The sequence below is a fragment of the Oncorhynchus gorbuscha genome, linkage group LG05 (genome assembly GCF_021184085.1).
Source record: "Oncorhynchus gorbuscha isolate QuinsamMale2020 ecotype Even-year linkage group LG05, OgorEven_v1.0, whole genome shotgun sequence".
Lineage (NCBI taxonomy): Eukaryota > Metazoa > Chordata > Actinopteri > Salmoniformes > Salmonidae > Oncorhynchus > Oncorhynchus gorbuscha.
The window spans coordinates 87,291,721-87,311,562 of NC_060177.1; the positions used below are offsets into that span (position 1 = coordinate 87,291,721).

Here is a 19,842-nt window from a genome sequence, read left to right on the forward strand (position 1 = left end):
TAGGGTTCTCAGTAATGTCTCTAAACCAAACTGTAAAGGGTTCTCAGTAATGTCTCTAAACCAAACTGTAAAGGGTTCTCAGTAATGTCTCTAAACCAAAAGGGTTCTGTAATGTCTCTAAACCAAACTGTAAAGGGTTCTCAGTAATGTCTCTAAACCAAACTGTATAGGGTTCTCAGTAATGTCTCTAAACCAAACTGTAAAGGGTTCTCAGTAATGTCTCTAAACCAAACTGTATAGGGTTCTCAGTAATGTCTCTAAACCAAACTGTATAGGGTTCTCAGTAATGTCTCTAAACCAAACTGTATAGGGTTCTCAGTAATGTCTCTAAACCAAACTGTAAAGGGTTCTCAGTAATGTCTCTTAACCAAACTGTAAAGGGTTCTCAGTAATGTCTCTAAACCAAACTGTAAAGGGTTCTCAGTAATGTCTCTAAACCAAACTGTAAAGGGTTCTCAGTAATGTCTCTTAACCAAACTGTAAAGGGTTCTCAGTAATGTCTCTAAACTGTATAGGGTTCTCAGTAATGTCTCTAAACCAAACTGTATAGGGTTCTCAGTAATGTCTCTAAACCAAACTGTAAAGGGTTCTCAGTAATGTCTCTTAACCAAACTGTATAGGGTTCTCAGTAATGTCTCTAAACTGTATAGTGTTTTGTGTAACATACGTTCAACAGTGTTGTATTTATCTGATCTGCTGATTATGAACGTAGTCCAAACCTTAGAATAACAGAAAATTATATTAATAACAATGTTATATTAATAACAGGAAGTTATATTAATAACAGGAAGTTATATTAAACTCAGGTTTAAGCACAATAATGGTCTACTGTAAAAGGTAAATGTCAAATGGTAAAAATATTTGAGATAAAATCTCAAATTAGTAGAAATATAGATTTTTTCACTTTTAATATTCTATGGACCAATCTAAGACATGCTGAGAAGCATAAAACAATACAGAAACATGATAAAGTCAGACTGAGAACATCTTGCCGTAAAGCACTTTGTTTTATTGATGCTGTAAGGAAGAGAATATATGGGTGACAGGGTGAGAGAACCAATCAGACACGAGGTCACAAAGGTCATAGGTTACAATCTAATCATCATTCTATTGCTCCTGTTCCTTCTTGTAGCTGTAGGTGTAGTAGACGGTGCCTTTCTTCAGGTGGCAGGTCTCAGTGTGTGTTCCTGGGTAGACGGTGGTGGTGCAGGTTCCCAGGCGGTTATCTGGCCCGGCGTCCTGATCCCACACCTAATAATAATTACATTATTATAATAATAACAAACACAATAGTAATAATTAATAATAATCATAACTATCAAATTCGTAATAATCATAATCATCATCATCCTCCTCTTCCTCTTCCTCCTCCTCCATCTCTTACTCTTCCTGTCCCTCTTCATCATTATCATCACAATAATAATAATTGATGGGATTTACATAGTGATTTTCCAGTGCTCAAAGTGCTATGCTTAGTAAGGGGGGAAACTCACCTCCAGCTTCAGGACAGACTTGCGGATGATGTCTAGGAAGTTGAACTCACCGGGCCAGGTGGGGTTGGCCTGGTTCGTTAAAATGCTGGTCATGCCACCGAACGCTGGGCCGCACCACACCTAAAGAAGAGAATGTTGTTGTTTTTTATTGTTATTGTGCTTCTAATACTGAATGATCTTTAATGGTAAGGGTAGGTAACAACACATCCTCCACAGTGATCCTAAACACAGGGGCACCTCAGGAGTGTTCATCCCCTTCCTGTACTCCCTGTTGCCTGACCTTACAAGTAACAAGCCAATCACTGACATTTTCATGGTCACATGTCACTGTAGGCTACTTAATATCCAAACAAATGACAGCTGACTGTCTGTTTACTGATTGATTATTGCTGTGTCTCTGTCCTTCTGTGTTATGATGTCTGTCCTGTCTGTAACATCACTGTACTTCCGTTTTATCTCCACACCTGGCAGTTTGTTGTTGTAAATAAGAATGTTAACTGACTGTTCGGGTTAAATAAGGAAGAAATAAATTAATGAATTCACCTTGACGTAGGGGTCTGGCTGGGAGAGGAGGTCCCCTTTCAGGTTGGAGGCACTAAGGCCCCACACTCTGACATGGCTGTCATCCAGGTCACAGTGTACAAGAGCCAGGGTGCAAAGCACCAGCAGTCCCAGGGACAGAGAGAGAGAGGCCATGGTACACTGTCTGGGAGAGAGGGGAGAGACGAGGAGAGGAGGAGAGAGACGAGGAGAGGAGGAGAGAGAAGAGGAGAGGAGGAGAGAGACGAGGAGAGGAGGAGAGAGAAGAGGAGAGGAGAGGAGGGGAAGATATAGTCTTATGTCCATAAGAACTTAAAAATAACACTACAGACATTCAAACGTAGTTGAAAGATCAGGACATATTTTCAGAATTAAGAGATCAATGAAGGAGAGAGAGAGAGAGAGAGGTAGTAGAACAGCACCAGAACAACAGATCATGTCTTACCTGGATATTCTTGAGCTGGACGTCTGTCTTCTCTAGTCACCCAACTGCTGATGGTCCTTACTGTGCCATCTAGCTGTTTATAAAGATCTCAGCCCCCCCCCCCCACACCCAGGTTTGTATGATGACCCACAGATGGTATGTAGGACTACTTAGTGATGACATAACCATTGAGAACACACCCTATATTACCAAGAGACATATGGAAGCTTATAAGGTGTAACAACAAATTCTGATACTATTTGAAATGCTGATTGAACAAATTGTATTCCAGATAATGTCAAAAGGCCAGCCCAGTGAATCAACAGTTAGGTGAGGGAGAGGACATTGCTAAGGGTGGACATGGTAAATAGTACTGCATAGAATCTGTAATTCATCAGTAATACCATTGATCACTATCTGGAGGAGACAACAGGCGCCACACAGCCACCTGCTTCAGTAGGAGTGGTATTATAAGGACCACTCCTACAGTGATAATGTTTGAGTCCCAAATGGCACCCTATTCCCTATATAGAGCACTACTGGTCAAAAGTAGTTCACTATAGAGTGAATAGGGTGTAATGGGGGACAAAGCCTTTACACACTACAGTTATATCACTCACTTTGTGGCGCCACATACAAACACTGTCTCTGGCTTCAATAGAAGCTTTATCCCAGGGCCCTATCAACCGGATGAGTTGTAAAACCTCTTGGTTTTATCCTCAATCACTTTGAATGCAGTGAATCCAGTTATGGTTAATATTCCAAGATCTGATTAATAAACTTTTTGTATTAAAGACGTACAGAAGACTACAGAGCTAATTAAGGTATTATAATATGAGCCACTCCCACAGTGACAATATACACTGACTACAGAACATACTTCTGTCTCTTCTCTCTGTGGCGCCACACACAAACGTCTGTCTGTCTGTCTGTCTGTCTGTCTGTCTGTCTGTCTGTCTGTCTGTCTGTCTGTCTGTCTGTCTGTCTGTCTGTCTGTCTGTCTGTCTGTCTGTCTGTCTGTCTGTCTGTCTGTCTGTCTGTCTGTCTGTCTGTCTGTCTGTCTGTCTGTCTGTCTGTCTGTCTGTCTGTCTGTCTGTCTGTCTGTACTACAGGATCTTAGATCTTGGGGTTGAGGCTGTGGTGGGGGTTAAGGCTGTGGTCTGTGGTGGGGGTTAAGGCTGTGCCGCTGTGTTCTGTGGTGGGGTTAAGGCTGTGGTGGGGTTGCCGCTGTGGTGGGAGTTGAGGCTGTGGTGGGGTTGAGGCTGTGGTGGGGGTTAAGGCTGTGGTGGGGGGGGTGGTGGGGGCCGCTGTGGTGGGAGTTGAGGCTGTGGTGGGGGTTGAGGCTGTGGTGGGAGTTGAGGCTGTGGTGGGAGTTGAGGCTGTGGTTGCGGCTGTGGTGGGAGTTGAGGCTGTGGTGGGGGTTGAGGCTGTGGTGGGGGTTTAGTGTATGGTGGGGGTTGAGACTGTGGTGGGAGTTGAGGCTGTGGTGGGGGTTGCAGCTGTGGTGGGAGTTGAGGCTGTGGTGGGGGTTGAGGCTGTGGTGGGGGTTTAGTGTATGGTGGGGGTTGAGGCTGTGGTGGGAGTTGAGGCTGTGGTTGGGATTGAGGCTGTGGTGGGGGTTGAGGCTGTGGTGGGGGAGCTGAGGAAGGGGTCAGCTTTATCTGCTACTTGGTGGGGGTTGAGGCTTTTTGAGGCTGTGGTTGGGATTGAGGCTGTGGTGGGGGTTGAGGCTGTTTAATAGTTTATCTGCTCCTTGTGTTTTTTTCCTAGCTTGATTTAATAATTTGCGAAGTTGATGATTAACGTGGTGATGATATTTGTCTGAGAAGTTGTTTCCCAGACCCTTTAAACAGACATAAAGTGCTTTAACCTTACCTTTATCAAATGATCCTCAAAGGGACCACTAAACAGTTCATATGAATACCTTTAACTCCTCTTACGTATGTTTACGTGTGGGTGAGTAAGTTGTATTTTTCCCCCAGCTGAATCAGCATCTTCTGAATGAACCCATAATACACACATACAATTCAGTCTATTTACCCAACTTACTTTTCCCAACCGACACAAGTCTACTCAACCACTGGTCTGTCACTTCACCTCTATACTCAACCCGTCCTATTACCAACCACAGTCAGGAACAGTCTGGAATTACCTTCAAATGTCTCCTCTCATGTAGGCAAAAAAATGTAAATGTAGGCAAACCAATTCAAAATCAAATCAAATCAAATCAAATTTATTTGTCACATACACATGGTTAGCAGATGTTAAAGCGAGTGTAGCGAAATGCTTGTGCTTCTAATTCCGACAATGCAGTAATAACCAACGAGTAATCTAACTAACCATTCCAAAAGTCCTACCTTATACACACAAGTGTAAAGGGATAAAGAATATGTACATAAAGATATATGAATGAGTGATGGTACAGAGCAGCATAGGCAAGATGCAGTAGATGGTATCGAGTACAGTATATACATATGAGATGAGTATGTAAACAAAGTGGCATAGTTTAAAGTGGCTAGTGATACATGTATTACATAAAGATGCAGTAGATGATATAGAGTACAGTATATACATATACATATTCCTACTCCCTTTTAGTCAAAACTATGTATAATCATTTTTAGTCAAACCAATTCCTACCAATATATATATATAACAACTATATTTCCATTAGTTTAGGCTATCCAATTCCTGCTAATATACAAATATAAAGTAAAAACTGTATATTTTACCAACTTGTAACATACATTACAGCAATAAAGGAACAAATGCACTTTTATCACAGACAAATATTAGGAGGAACCCTTAACACTTCATGGTGATAAAGGAAAGAACCAAACTGTGACCATTATTCTGAAATACAGTTGTTTTATTGATGTCTAAGCTGTGACCATCATACTGAAATACAGGTGTTTTATTAATGTCTAAACTGTAACCATTATGCCGAAATACAGTTGTTTTATTAATGTCTAAACTGTGACCATTATGCCGAAATACAGTTGTTTTATTAATGTCTAAACTGAGACCATTATGCTGAAATACAGTTGTTTTATTGATGTCTAAACTGAGACCATTATACTGAAATACAGTTGTTTTATTGATGTCTAAACTGAGACCATTATACTGAAATACAGTTGTTTTATTGATGTCTAAACTGAGACCATTATGCTGAAATACAGTTGTTTTATTGATGTCTAAACTGAGACCATTATTGTCACGCCCTGGTCGTATTATATTGTGTTTGTCTTCATTTATTTGGTCAGGCCAGGGTGTGACATGGGTTTATGGTGGTGTGTTTTGTCTTGGGGGTGTCTAGCATAGTCTATGGCTGCCTGAGGCGGTTCTCAATCAGAGTCAGGTTATTATCGTTGTCTCTGATTGGGAACCATATTTAGGCAGCCATATTCTTTGAGTATTTCGTAGGTGATTGTTCCTGTCGCTATGTTTCTTGTCAGCAGATAGGCTGTATAGGTTTTCACGTTCCGTTTCTCGTTTTTTGTATTGGTCATTTTTTCATAGTCATTAAACAAGTCTCTAAAATACCACGCTGCATTTTGGTCCGCTTCTCCTTCACCAGACGAAAGCCGTTACAGAATCACCCACCACAACGGGACCAAGCGGCGTGGTAACAGGCAACAGCAACAGCAGGAGAAACATAATAAGGATTTCTGGACTATGGAGGAAATCCTAAACGGAGAAGGACCCTGGGCTCAGCCTGGAGAATATCGCCGCCCCAAAGAAGAACTGGAGGCGGGGAGAGCTGAGAGGCGCTGGTATGAGGAAAAGCAACAGCGGCAGCAGGAGCAACAGTATCTGGACTACACAACTTGGGAGGAGATAGACAGGTGGGCGGTCAACCCAGGGAGAGTGCCGGAGCCCACCTGGGATTCAATGGAGCAGTGTGCAGAGGGTTACGAGATACGAGAGAATGAGGTTGGCGAAGCAAGCACGGCGGCGTGGAAGGAAGCCCGAGAGTCAGCCCCAAAAATTTCTTAGGGGAGGGCTCAGGGAGAGTGTGGCAGAGTCAGGAGTCAGACCTGAGCCAACTCTCCCTGTTTATCATGAGGAGCCAGAACCAGAACCAGAACCAGAACCAGACTGTGAAGGAGTAAATGGGGAAATTGGAGGAGAGAGTAATGAGGGAGTTGCTGTGTTGGTGCTTTAAGCATGATATTCGCCCGACTGAGCGTGTCGGAGATTTGATGGCACCTGGGTTAGCGCTCCATACTTGTCCTGAGGTGCGTGTTAGTCGGCTGGTTAAGATGGTGCCAGTCTCACGCACCAGGCCTCCTGTGCACCTTCCTAGCCTTACATGTCCTGTGCCAGCACTGCTCTCAAGATCTCAGGTACGCCTTCACAGTCTAGCCCATCCTGTGCTACCTTCACACACCAGCCCTCCGGTGGCAGCTCCCCGCACCAGGCTTCCTGTGCGTGTCCTCGGCCCAGTGCCACCAGTGCCAGCACCACGCATCAGACCTACAGTGCGCCTCGCCTCTCCAGCGCTGCCGGAGCCTTCCTCCTCTCCTGCGCTGCCGGAGTCTCCCGCCTGTTCAGCGCTGCCGGAGCGTTTCTCCTCTACAGCGCTACCAGAGTCTCCCGCCTGTTCAGCGCAGCCAGAGCCTTCCTCCTCTCCTGCGCTGCTGGAGTTTCTCGCCTGTTTAGCGCAGCCAGAGCCTTCCTCCTCTCCTGCGCTGCCGGAGTCTACCGCCTGTTCAGCGCTGCCAGAGCCTTCCTCCTCTAAAGCGCTACCAGAGTCTCCCGCCTGTTCAGCACAGCCAGAGCCTTCCTCCTCTCCTGCGCTGCCGGAGTCTCCCGCCTGTTCAGCGCTGCCAGAGCCTTCCTCCTCTACAGCGCTGCTGGAGTCTCCTGCCTGTTCAGCGCAGCCAGAGCTGCCAGCCTGCATGGAACAGCCAGAGCTGTCAGCCTGCATGGAGCAGCCTGAGCTGTCAGTCTGCATGGAGCAGCCAGAGCTGCCAGTCTGCATGGAGCAGCCAGAGCTGTCAGTCTGCATAGAGCAGCCAGAGCTGCCAGTCTGCATGGAGCAGCCAGAGCTGTCAGTCTGCAAGGAGCTGCCAGTCTGCAAGGAGCTGCCAGAGCTGCCAGTCTGCATGGAGCAGCCAGAGCTGCCAGTCTGCATGGAGCAGCCAGAGCTGCCAGTCTGCAAGAAGCCGCCAGAGCTGTCAGTCTGCATGGAGCAGCCAGAGCTGCCAGTCAGCATGGAGCAGCCAGAGCCACCAGTCAGCATGGAGCAGCCAGATCCATCAGTCTGCCAGGATTCGCCAGTCAGCCAGACTCTTCCAGATCTGCCAGTCAGCCAGACTCTTCCAGATCTGCCAATCAGCCAGACTCTTCCAGATCTGCCAGTCAACCAGACTCTTCCAGATCTGCCAATCAGCCAGACTCTTCCAGATCTGCCAGTCAACCAGACTCTTCCAGATCTGCCAGTCAACCAGACTCTTCCAGATCTGCCAGTCAGCCAGGATCTGCCAGAACCGCCAGCCAGCCAGGATCTGCCAGATCCAACTACCTGCCTGAGCTTCCTGTCAGTGCTGAGCTTCCTCTCAGTGTTGGGATTCCTCTCAGTGCTGGGCTTCCTCTCAGTGCTGAGCTTCCCCTCAGTCCCGAGCTTCCCCTCAGTCCCGAGCTACCCCTCAGTCCCGAGCTGCCTCAGTCCCGAGCTGCCCCTCAGTCCAGTGGGTTTCTGGGTGAGAACTACTAGGCCATGGTTGGCGGCGAGGGTGGACTATCCTAGGACGCGAGGAAGAAGGACTTAGACAATGATAGAGTGGGGTCCACACAATGATAGAGTGGGCGCCGGAGCCGCCACCATGGACAGACGCCCACCCGGACCCTCCCTATTGTTTTGATGTGCGTCCGGGAGTCCGCACCTTATGGGGGTGGGGTTCTGTCACGCCCTGGTCGTATTATATTGTGTTTGTCTTCATTTATTTGGTCAGGCCAGATTGTGACATGGGTTTATGGTGGTGTGTTTTGTCTTGGGGGTGTCTAGCATAGTCTATGGCTGCCTGAGGCGGTTCTCAATCAGAGTCAGGTGATTATCGTTGTCTCTGATTGGGAACCATATTTAGGCAGCCATATTCTTTGAGTATTTCGTAGGTGATTGTTCCTGTCGCTATGTTTCTTGTCAGCAGATAGGCTGTATAGGTTTTCACGTTCCGTTTGTGGTTTTTTGTATTGGTCATTTTTTCATAGTCATTAAACATGTCTCTAAAATACCACGCTGCATTTTGGTCCGCTTCTCCTTCACCAGACGAAATCTGCTACTATTATACTGAAATACGGTTCTTTTATTGATGTCTAAAGGGAGGACCATGAGAGTAGAGTGAGGACTATGCATATTCATGAGGCTAGCATCTTACTCTCCATTGAGAGACTATGGTCTATGGTCTATGGTACTGTGGTTGACGCCAACACCCCTCATCAAATATTCAAAAAAGTATTCAAATAATGAAAGAAAGTATTAGGCGGGAGCTTGACAGCCCACCATTCCGCTCTGTGGACAACGGAGTGTGTAGGAGTAGTACAGGGTCTACTGTAGAGGCTCTAGGGTGTAGGAGTAGTACAGGGTCTACTGTAGAGGCTCTAGGGTGTAGGAGTAGTACAGGGTCTACTGTAGAGGCTCTAGGGTGTAGGAGTAGTACAGGGTCTACTGTAGAGGCTCTAGGGTGTAGGAGTAGTACAGGGTCTACTGTAGAGGCTCTAGGGTGTAGGAATAGTACAGGGTCTACTGTAGAGAGTCTAGGGTGTAGGAGTAGTACAGAGTCTGCTGTAGAGGCTCTAGGGTGTAGGAGTAGTACAGGGTCTACTGTAGAGTCTATAGGGTGTAGGAGTAGTATAGGGTCTACTGTAGAGGCTCTAGGGTGTAGGAGTAGTACAGGGTCTACTGAAGGGACTCTAGGGTGTAGGAGTAGTGCAGGGTCTACTGTAGAGTATCTAGGGTGTAGGAGTAGTACAGGGTCTACTGTAGAGGATCTATGGTGTAGGAGTAGTACAGGGTCAACTGTAGGGGCTCTAGGGTGTAGGAGTAGTATAGGGTCTACTATAGAGGATCTAGGGTGTAGGAGTAGTACAGTGTCCCGCCCTTCTTCAGGAAGCAGCTATGCTGCCAAGTTCCGTTCTTGATGGAGCGATCATAGGTCCCCAGCAGGTCGTAGAGTTGCTGTCTCACACCTCCAACCTCACAGGGTTGTTCTCATTGGCGTTGAAGAAGCTGAAGTCCTCCTTCCACCAGGGGTCGGATCGGTCATTCTTCACCTCTGTCCTCCCCGCAAAGCTGCACCTTCACCTTAAAGGGATAGTTCACCAAAATCACAAAATGACTTAGAGAACCATAGATTAATTTATCATTTGGACTGGCTTTCAGATGAGTTACAGCCACCAGTCGAAGGTTCAGGAGAATCAGGGAGCTAAGTCCTGCTTTTTTTTAAATTGCTGAAGTTGGAGACTTACCGATTGCTGCATCTGTACACCTCCCATCTGTAAATAGCCCATCTGTAAATAGCCCATCTGTAAATAACCCATCCAACCTACCTCATCCCCACATTGTTTTTATATCCTTTTTTGTTGCTCTTTTGCACACCAGTATTTCTACTTGCATCATCTTCTGCACATCTATCACTCCAGTGTTAATATGCTAAATTGTAATTACTTCGCTACTACGGCCTATTTATTGCCTTACCTCCTTATGCCATTTGCACACACAGTATATAGACTTTTCTATTGTGCTATTGACTGTACGTTTGTTTATTCCATGTGTAACTATGTGTGTCGTTTGTGTCCCACTGCAGTGCTTTATCTTGGCCAGGCTGTTGTAAATGAGAACTTGTTCTCAACTGGCCTACCTGGTTAAATAACATGGTGACCCCTAACCTCAGAGGGTCACCCAGAGACCACATAATATATTTCATGGTCAACAACCATTTTTATCTTGACTGTTTCCTTGCCCTGTAAGCAGTCTATTGACAAGGTAAGCCAGCAATCAATGCATTTGGGGGAACTATCCCTTTAATAACAATAATAAAATAATGATAGATTTATATAAAAAAAAAAATCCAGATGCTCAAAGGGCTATACATGGTAAGTGGTTGGGATACTACCTTATCCACCACCCAGATATATGGCGCCAGACAGATCACCACACATCAACTGTCATGGTGGACAGGTGACTCAGGTGAGGAGAGTTACCTCGACGTAGGCATCAGGGGTCCCTAGCAGGCTGCTGTGCAGGTCAGTGGCATGGAGGTTGAACACCTTGAGGACCATAGGTTCTTCTGCTGCATAGATCTGGACCACAGTCAGAACACACACCACCAGCAGGCACCACGGGAGAGAGGAGGAGGACATGTCTCTCAGTCAGATAGGGCTTGATCTGTGGAGGGAAGATAATTAGGAGAGAGAAGGGGGGGGAGGCAGAGAGAGAGTGCGAGAGAGAAACCGGGAGGGGTAGAAAGAGAGAAGTGAGGCAGAGAGAAAAAGAGGGAGGGGGAGAAAGAGAGAAGAGAGGCAGAGAGAGAGAGGGGAAGAAAGAGAGAAGAGAGGCAGAGAGAGAGAGGGGAAGAAAGAGAGAAGAGAGGCAGAGAGAGAGAGAGGGAGAAAGAGAGACGAGAGGCAGAGAGAGAAAGGGGAAGAAAGAGAGAAGAGAGGCAGAGAGAGAGAGGGGAGAAAGAGATAAGAGAGGCAGAGAGAGAGAGAAGAGAGGCAGAGAGAGAGAGGGGAAGAAAGAGAGAAGAGAGGCAGAGAGAGAAAGGGGAAGAAAGAGAGAAGAGAGGCAGAGAGAGAGAGCGGAAGAAAGAGAGAAGAGAGGCAGAGAGAGAGAGGGGGAGAAAGAGAGACGAGAGGCAGAGAGAGCAAGGGGAAGAAAGAGAGAAGAGAGGCAGAGAGAGAGAGGGGAGAAAGAGAGAAGAGAGGCAGAGAGAGGGGAAGAAAGAATGAAGAGAGGCAGAGAGAGAGAGAGGGGAGAAAGAGAGAAGAGAGGCAGAGAGAGCAAGGGGAAGAAAGAGAGAAGAGAGGCAGAGAGAGAGAGAGGGGGGAGATGAAAGAAAGGAGAAAATATAAACTTGAAAACACTAACCATCTTCACAGAGAGAGAGAGACGGGAGAGAGGCAGAGATGGGTGGTGGGAAGCAGAGAGAGAGTGGGGGGGGGGGGGAGACGGGGAGAGGCAGAGATGGGGGTGGGAAGCAGAGAGAGAGAGTGGGGGAGAGAGGGGGAGACGGGGGAGAGGCAGAGATGGGGGTGGGAAGCAGAGAGAGAGAGTGGGGGAGAGAGTGAGAGAGAGAGAGAGGGGAGAGAGGGGGAGAGAGGGGGAGAGAGGGGGGGAAGAGGAACAAATGAAAAGATAGAAAAAGTCAGAAGAAGAGAGGAAAGACTTGATATATCAGGACATGACGTGGAAACAACGTTGATTCAACCAGTTTTTGCCCAATGAGTTCTTTACATTATGTTCATTTTCAAATATAATACATTATAAAGTAAACTCTCGTTACATGACTCCTGAATGGTCATAATATCTGTGTTCTGTAGAGTCTGGAGACGAGTGTCTGTCTGTCTGTCCGTCCGTCTGTCTGTCTCGCAAACCAACCACTGATGGTTGTTCCTATGCCCTCTCACTGTTTGTAAACACCTCACCCGTGTATCCACAATACACCCTCAACATACACCCTCTCTCCCCCGGAAAGAAATGCAATGACACTCCACAAGTGGCTTGTTCTCAGTGATGCCTCAACCAATGAGATAACAGTCTGCGTTGCCAAATAACAGCAACACCTACAAATAGTATAAACCTCTAATGGTGATGAAATGAAGACCAGGCTTTTGAATAAACTCTTTGAAGGCAAGATTCACAGCCTTCAAAGAGTGAGGAAAACATTGCTAGCTGTCAAATCCTTGCTTCCCTGTTTTTTATCAATTCCTCTCAAAGCTCATTGGAGGATGACAACCAAGGGAGGGACGTTGGATCCACTCATCTCCTCCGAAGCGATTTGAGATGGATTGAGGAAACAAGGAGGGAAGAAGCAAGGATTTCGACAGCCAGTAATGTTTTCAGACACAGCCAGTCCAATATGTCCATAAAGGGGAGGTTACTAGTTCTTTACAAGGGTTGCACCTCAAATGCACCCTATTCCCTATATAGTGCACTACTTTTGACCAGGGCCCATAGAGAGGGTAGTCCACTACACAGGGAATAGGGTGCCATTTGGAACACAAACAGGGACTAATAGCTGAGTGACGTATCATGTGTCATCATGACGTATTCCCACGGCAACACATTTTTCCACACCTGTGTTTGTTCAAGCTGGCCTGAAATGTGTTTGGTACGCCTCGTTCAACATTGTTTCATTTATTTAAAACATGTTTCCTAACAGCACAAGAATAGTCTGGTATCTGTACATCTGGTCTGGTTCCTTAATTAAATACCTAAATTAGCTCTATACTGTTACTGCTTTCTTACTTTGTCATAACCCCAAATAAACATTCTTTGTAGGGGACATGCTGTATATTTTCTTTGTTTTCAAACTTTTCAACTGCCCTAAAATAGAACCAACAGTGAATCAGGAAGACCCGGGTATTTGTGTCCTAACTGTAAAAACACACATATATAGCTTTAAATCACTTCCTTTTATTTGTGTTACTCTCTAAGAATTGTGTTCCTTTTCTAACAGACCTTCATGTAAGTGAGCCTCATTTCAACACAACTAAAAAAAATATGAGAGAGACTGAAAGCCATGTGCAGTGAATCTACTTTTATTAATTGATGCCATGGTTGAGTGAGCACGGAAGTGACAGTTGGACAGAGCCAATCAGACACAGAGCTAGAAGGAGCATGACAGTACAATCATAGTGACAAGAGGTCAACTTCTTTACTGCAGTTCACGAGATAAACAGACACAGAACCCATGTTTTATGGTGACGTTTACTGGAAATAAGCAGTTGTATGTTGCTAAATTGGGTGCATGGACAGTCTTAAATCTGGTGCATGGACAATCTTAAATCTGGTGCATGGACAGTCTTAAATCTGGTGCATGGACAGTCTTAAATCTGGTGCATGGACCGTCTTAAATCTGGTGCATGGACAGTCTTAAATCTGGTGCATGGACAGTCTTAAATCTGGTGCATGGACAGTCTTAAATCTGGTGCATGGACAGTATTAAATTTGGTGCATGGACAGTCTTAAATCTGGTGCATGGTCAGTCTTAAATCTGGTGCATGGACAGTCTTAAATCTGGTGCATGGACCGTCTTAAATCTGGTGCATGGACAGTCTTAAATTTGGTGCATGGACAGTCTTAAATCTGGTGCATGGACAGTCTTAAATTTGGTGCATGGACAGTATTAAATCTGGTGCATGGACAGTCTTAAATCTGGTGCATGGACAGTCTTAAATCTGGTGCATGGACAGTCTTAAATCTGGTGTACTGTTTGTCATGCATGGTCCCTGATCCCCTGAGATCCGATTTATACCCAAATCAGTTAAATACACAAAGTGGGAGACTGAGAGAGAGACATCAGACACGAATTACAATACACTAACTGTAAGGTGGAGGTGGAGTTTTGTACTGCTCAATGTTCTAGAATCTAGTCTGTTATGATGAGCCTGAGGATGAGGTCAGGGGGAGGACGGTTTTCCAGCTCAGTTTGAGGAGAATTAGAAATCCATGTAACAGATGAGGGGTCCGAAATGGGACGTTGTTGTAAATATAGATAAGAGGAGAGAGACCATGGGACCAGACGTTGCTGTAGATAACAAGAGGCTTCTACTGGATATAGGACTATCAGTAGTAAATGCTGTTTTAACTATGTGGAAGGGGTCTAATGAGCTCTAGTGTGTACTGTAGGCTTTTAGGGTGTAGGGGTAGTACAGGGTTTACTGTAGGCTTTTAGGGTGTAGGGGTAGTACACGGTCTACTGGGCTCTATGGTCTAGGGTGTAGGAGTAGTACAGGGTCTACTGTAGAGGCTCTAGAATGTAGGAGTAGTATGGAGTCAACTGTAGAGGCTCTAGGGTGTAGGAGTAGTACAGGGTCTACTGTAGAGGCTCTAGGGTGTAGGAGTAGTACAGGGTCTACTGTAGGGACTCTAGGGTGTAGGAGTAGTACAGGGTCTACTGTAGGGACTCTAGGGTGTAGGAGTAGTACAGGGTCTACTGTAGGGGCGCTTGGGTATAGGAGTAGTACAGGGTTTACTGTAGGGACTCTAGGGTGTAGGAGTAGTACAGGGTCTACTGTAGAGGCTCTAGGGTGTAGGAGTAGTACAGGCTCCCTCCCTTCTTCAGGAAACATTGATGTTGCCAAGTTCCATTCTTGATGGAGCGCTCACAGGTCCCCAGCAGGTCGTCGAAGAGCACGTCGGAGTCATACACCTCCAGCCTCAGCGGGTCGTTCTCACGGACGTTGAAGAAGTTGAAGTCCTCCTTCCACCAGGGGTCATGGTTGTTGTTCTTTACCTCTGTCTTCCCGCCGTAGCCGGAGCCCAAAAACACCTAAATCATAATGAGACTTGTGATGATAATGACAATAATGATGATGATGATGAGGAGAATAATGATACTGATAATAATGATAATAATAATATTTAACACCATAGTACCCTACAAACTCGTCATTAAGCTGGAGACCCTGGGTCTCGATCCCGCCCTGTGCAACTGGGCTTTCTGACAGGCCGCCCCAAGGTGGTGAAGGTAGGAAACAACATCTCCACCCTGCTGATCCTCAACACTGGGGCCCCACAAGGGTGCGTTCTGAGCCCTCTCCTGTACTCCCTGTTCACCCACGACTGCGTGGCCATACACGCCTCCAACTCAATCATCAAGTTTGCAGACAACACAACAGTGGTAGGCTCGATTACCAACAATGATGAGACGGCCTACAGGGAGGAGGTGAGGGCCCTCGGAGTGTGATGTCAGGAAAATAACCTCACACTCAACATCCACAATACCAAGGAGATGATCGTGGACTTCAGGAAACAGCAAAGGGAGCACCCCCTATCCACATCGACAGGACAGTAGTGGAGAAGGTGGAAAGTTTTAAGTTCCTCGGCGTACACATCACGGACAAACTGAAATGTTTCACCCATACAGACAGCGTGGTGAAGAAGCCACAACAGTGCCTCTTCAACCTCAGGAGGCTGAAGAAATGTGGCTTGTCACCGAAAACACTCACAAACTTTTACAGATGCACAATCGAGAGCATCCTGTCGGGCTGTATCACCGCCTGGTACGGCAACTGCTCCTCCCACAACCGTAAGGCTCTCCAGAGGGCAGTGAGGTCTGCACAACGCATCACCGGGAGCAAACTACCTGCCCTCCAGGACACCTACACCACCCGATGTCACAGGAAGGACAAAAAGACAGTCAAGGACATCAACCACCTGAGCCACTGCCTGTTCACCCTGCTGTCATCCAGAAGGTGAGGTCAGTACAGGTGCATTAAAGCTGGGACCGAGAGACTGAAAAACAGCTTCTACCTCAAGGCCATCAGACTGTTAAACAGCCACCACTAACATTGAGTGGCTGCTTCCAACATACTGACTCAACTCCAGCCACTTTAATAATTAATAATTGGATGTAATACATGTATCAGTAGTCAACAATGGCACTTTATATAATGTTTACATACCCTACATTACTCATATGTATAAACTGTACTCTATACCATCTACTGCATCTTGCCTATACTGCACGACCATCGCTCTTCCATATATTTAAATGTACATATTCTTATTAATTCCTTTACACTTGTGTATAAGGCAGTTGTGCAATTGTTAGATTACTTGTTAGTTATTACTGCACGGTCGGAACTAGAAGCACAAGCATTTCGCTACACTCGCATTAAAATCTGATAACCATGTGTATGTGACCAATAACATCTGATAACCATGTGTATGTGACCAATAACATCTGATAACCATGTGTATGTGACCAATAACATCTGATAACCATGTGTATGTGACCAATAACATCTGATAACCATGTGTATGTGACCAATAACATCTGATAACCATGTGTATGTGACCAATAACATCTGATAACCATGTGTATGTGACCAATACAATTTGAATTGATTTGATTTATCATGATACTTATCATTATCATCATCATTATTACAATTATTTTCATTATCGTCACTATCATCATTAGATTAGATGTATAAGCGCCCCCCTCCCAGATGTTCATGGTATAAAGGGGGAAGGGTGACTCACCTCATCTAATCTACTAATGTATAGCACTAGCACCTGGCTATTTTGCACCACATCAGCTATCATGGTGGACAGGTGACTCAGGTGAGGAGAGAGTTACCTTGACGTAGCCATCAGGGGTCTGGAACAAGCCACTGTTCAGGTCGCTGGCTCTGAGGTTGAACACCTTGAGGACCTTACGTTCCTCTGCTGCATAGATCTGGACCACAGCCAGAACACACACCACCAGCAGGCACCACAGAAGAGAGGAGGAGGACATGCCTCTCAGTCAGATAGGGCTTGATCTGTGGAGGGAAGACAACTGGGAGGGAGGGAGGGAGGGAGGGAGGGGAGGGAGAGGGAGAGGGAGAGGGAGAGGGAGAGGGGAGAGGGGAGAGGGAGAGGGAGAGGGGGAGAGGGGGAGGGGGAGAGAGGGGAGAGGGAGAGGGAGAGGGAGAGGGAGAGGGAGAGGGAGAGGGAGAGGGAGAGGGAGAGGGAGAGAGGGGGAGGGGGAGAGAGGGAGAGAGGGAGAGAGGGAGAGAGGGAACAGGATTGGACCCTTTTTTTTCATTTTGCCTAAAATGACATACCCAAATCTAACTGCCTGTAGCTCTGGACCTGAAGCAAGGATATGCATATTCTTGATACCATTTGAAAGGAAACATTTTGAAGTTTGTGGAATGAATTCAGGAGAAAATAACACATTAGATGTGGTAAAAGATAATACATCGAAAAAAAAACTGTAGAACCCAGTTCCTACATTTGAATATAAAAATTGATTTTATCAAACAAAACCATGCTACATTTTATCTCTGGGACCCTCAGGATGACAAATCAGAGCCAGATTACTGAATGTAAGTACATTATTTAACTTCAGAGATTAATGTATCAAACCAGGTGCCGTGCTAAAAGTTTTCTGTTCTTGTGCACTCAAACAATAACATGGTAAAGTTTCACTGTAATAGCTACTGTAAATTGGAGAGTGCAGTTAGATTAACAATACTTTAAGCTTAAATTATGTCTGTGACTTGTCTAACCTTCCCGCGCGCGGGGGGGGGGTCCGTAGAGGTTAAAGAGGGTGTATGACCTTGTCACAGAGCAGAAACTGTCTTCAAACCGTAAACATACACACATAACAATAACAATAACAATGTACATCCATTTCAAGGTCTCGTTCAGTTTAGGGATAACCACTAGGAGAGAGAAGAAGAAAATACACATGCCACATACAGAGAGAACGAGAGAGGGAGAAGCCAAGATACTTCTGAGAAAAACAAACCCAGTACAGACGAAGAAAACTACAGATAGAGGGAGAAGTCAAGATACTTCTGAGAGAAACAAACCCAGTACAGACGAAGAAAACTACAGAGAGAGGGAGAAGTCAAGATCCTTCTGAGAGAAACAAACCCAGTAGAGACAAAGAAAACTACAGATAGAGGGAGAAGCCAAGATACTTCTGAGAGAAACAAACCCAGTAGAGACGAAGAAAACTACAGATAGAGGGAGAAGCCAAGATACTTCTGAGAAAAACAAACCCAGTACAGACGAAGAAAACTACAGATAGAGGGAGAAGCCAAGATACATCTGAGAGAAACAAACCCAGTACAGACGAAGAAAACTACAGATAGAGGGAGAAGTCAAGATACTTCTGAGAGAAACAAACCCAGTACAGACGAAGAAAACTACAGATAGAGGGAGAAGCCAAGATACTTCTGAGAGAAACAAACCAAATAGAGACAAAGAAATGACAACAGAGAGAGTGAGAGATAGAAATATGGATTGGCTGTCCTTTACCTCAGCCTTGTAGCGTCTGAATGTTGTGCATTCTACCCCTGTAAATATAACATACTGTACAGTCCCTTCAGCCCCCTCCACTCTAAAGGTGATAGCAACATACATATGGTCAGTTCTCAAGCATCGTCTCAGCCAATGAGTCTCCACGGTGCTGGCTATGAGATGGCAACGCCCTATACTACGTGGCAAACAGGGGTTTGAACTGAAATCCTATGTTGCGTCCCAGAAAGGACCCTATTCTCTATACAGCACTATGGGCCCTGGCCAAAAATAGAGCACTATATAGGGAATATGGTGAAATTTGGGATGAAGCCTGGGTTAACAGAGATGGTCTCATTACATAATGACTGTGAGAAAAGGCTTTCCTCCAACAGGTGGGTGACAACAGGGGCCAACGTTGTTGTCATGGTTAACAGAGGTAGAAATGGTTTCATTACATAATGAAAGGTAGGTTACGGTATGCCTGAGAGAAAAGGCTTTCCTCCAACAGGTGGGTGACAACAGGGGCCAACGTTGTTGTCATGGTTAACAGAGGTAGAAATGGTTTCATTACATAATGAAAGGTAGGTTACGGTATGCCTGAGAGAAAAGGCTTTCCTCCAACAGCTGGGTTAATCTGACCAAAAATTATAAACCTGTAGCTAATATCGACCAAGTCTTCACAACCTAATTACACTATCTAACTAAGATACTGTATCTTTAGCTATCGAGCTCGCTTGTCTGCTGGAAGAAATGCTTTATAGTCATTCAGTTTTTGTTATTATTTTTGTTTATCCTCTTATGTTTGTGGTAAGTAGTAAATATTTCAGATGTTATTTTCATTGTTGTTGTTTTTTCCTGTGAATCACAATGCTTTGCATTCCGTGTCTGTAAAGTGGTGTATAAATAAAGCTTGATTTGATTTGAATGCACAGAGACACCGTGATGAGATAGATCCTGTGGCCCATTGTCGTGCCATTCATCCGCCGCCATCACCTCATGTTTCAGAATGATAATGCACGGCCCCATGTCCTGCATAAGACCAGCCCTTAGCCGTTGTATATTGGCCATATACCACACCCCTCCGTGCCTTATTGCTTAAGTATACAATTCCTGGAAGCTGAAAATGTCCCAGTTCTTCCATGGCCTACATACTCACCAGACATGGCACCCATTGAGCCTGTTTGGGATGCTCTGCATCGACGTGTACAACAGAGTGTTCCAGTTCCCGCCAATATCCAGCAACTTTGAACAGCTATTGAAGAGGAGTGGGACAACATTCCACAGGCCACAATCAACAGCCTGATCAACTCTATGTGAAGGAGATGTGCTGCATGAGGCAAATGGTGGTCACACCAGATACTGACTGGTTTTCTGATCCACCCCCCTAACTTTTTTAAAGTATCTGTGACCAACAGATG

General features: G+C 45.6%; 2 protein-coding genes across 3 annotated transcripts; both read right to left on the bottom strand.

The window, feature by feature from the left end:
* Window positions 1–988: 988 nt before the first annotated feature.
* On the bottom strand, window positions 989–2,578 carry LOC124035304 (perforin-1-like). Of its 2 annotated transcripts, none has more exons than XM_046348767.1 (4): window positions 2,479–2,578; window positions 2,037–2,195; window positions 1,494–1,613; window positions 989–1,251 (listed from the first exon to the last, which is right to left on the bottom strand). In XM_046348767.1, the coding sequence occupies exons 2-4, from the start codon at window positions 2,187–2,189 to the stop codon at window positions 1,108–1,110; spliced, it is 417 nt and encodes a 138-aa protein (XP_046204723.1). In that variant the 5' UTR covers window positions 2,190–2,195; window positions 2,479–2,578; the 3' UTR covers window positions 989–1,107. The 2 variants fall into 2 exon arrangements, with proteins under 2 accessions (XP_046204723.1, XP_046204722.1); XM_046348766.1 differs by having other exon boundaries at window positions 2,037–2,199; window positions 2,479–2,535.
* Window positions 2,579–13,200: 10,622 nt separating this feature from the next.
* Window positions 13,201–18,597, bottom strand: LOC124036625 (perforin-1-like). Its single transcript, XM_046351438.1, has 3 exons — window positions 18,443–18,597; window positions 16,770–16,970; window positions 13,201–14,954 (listed from the first exon to the last, which is right to left on the bottom strand). Exons 2-3 carry the CDS (start codon window positions 16,926–16,928, stop codon window positions 14,694–14,696), a joined length of 420 nt encoding a protein of 139 aa, XP_046207394.1. The 5' UTR covers window positions 16,929–16,970; window positions 18,443–18,597; the 3' UTR covers window positions 13,201–14,693.
* Between the last annotated feature and the right edge of the window lie 1,245 nt (window positions 18,598–19,842).

What these genes read in the sequence shown, in the direction of transcription:
- LOC124035304 (XM_046348767.1), bottom strand. Translation starts at nt 2,189, where the DNA reads ATGGCCTCTCTCTCTCTGTCCCTGGGACTGCTGGTGCTTTGCACCCTG. An exon ending in AGCCAGACCCCTACGTCAAG is followed by an intron (nt 1,614 to 2,036) that starts GTGAATTCATTA and finishes TCTCTTCTTTAG; the next exon opens with GTGTGGTGCGGCCCAGCGTT. An exon ending in AGTCTGTCCTGAAGCTGGAG is followed by an intron (nt 1,252 to 1,493) that starts GTGAGTTTCCCC and finishes AATTATTATTAG; the next exon opens with GTGTGGGATCAGGACGCCGG.
- LOC124036625 (XM_046351438.1), bottom strand. Translation starts at nt 16,928, where the DNA reads ATGTCCTCCTCCTCTCTTCTGTGGTGCCTGCTGGTGGTGTGTGTTCTG. An exon ending in CCCCTGATGGCTACGTCAAG is followed by an intron (nt 14,955 to 16,769) that starts GTAACTCTCTCC and finishes ATTATGATTTAG; the next exon opens with GTGTTTTTGGGCTCCGGCTA.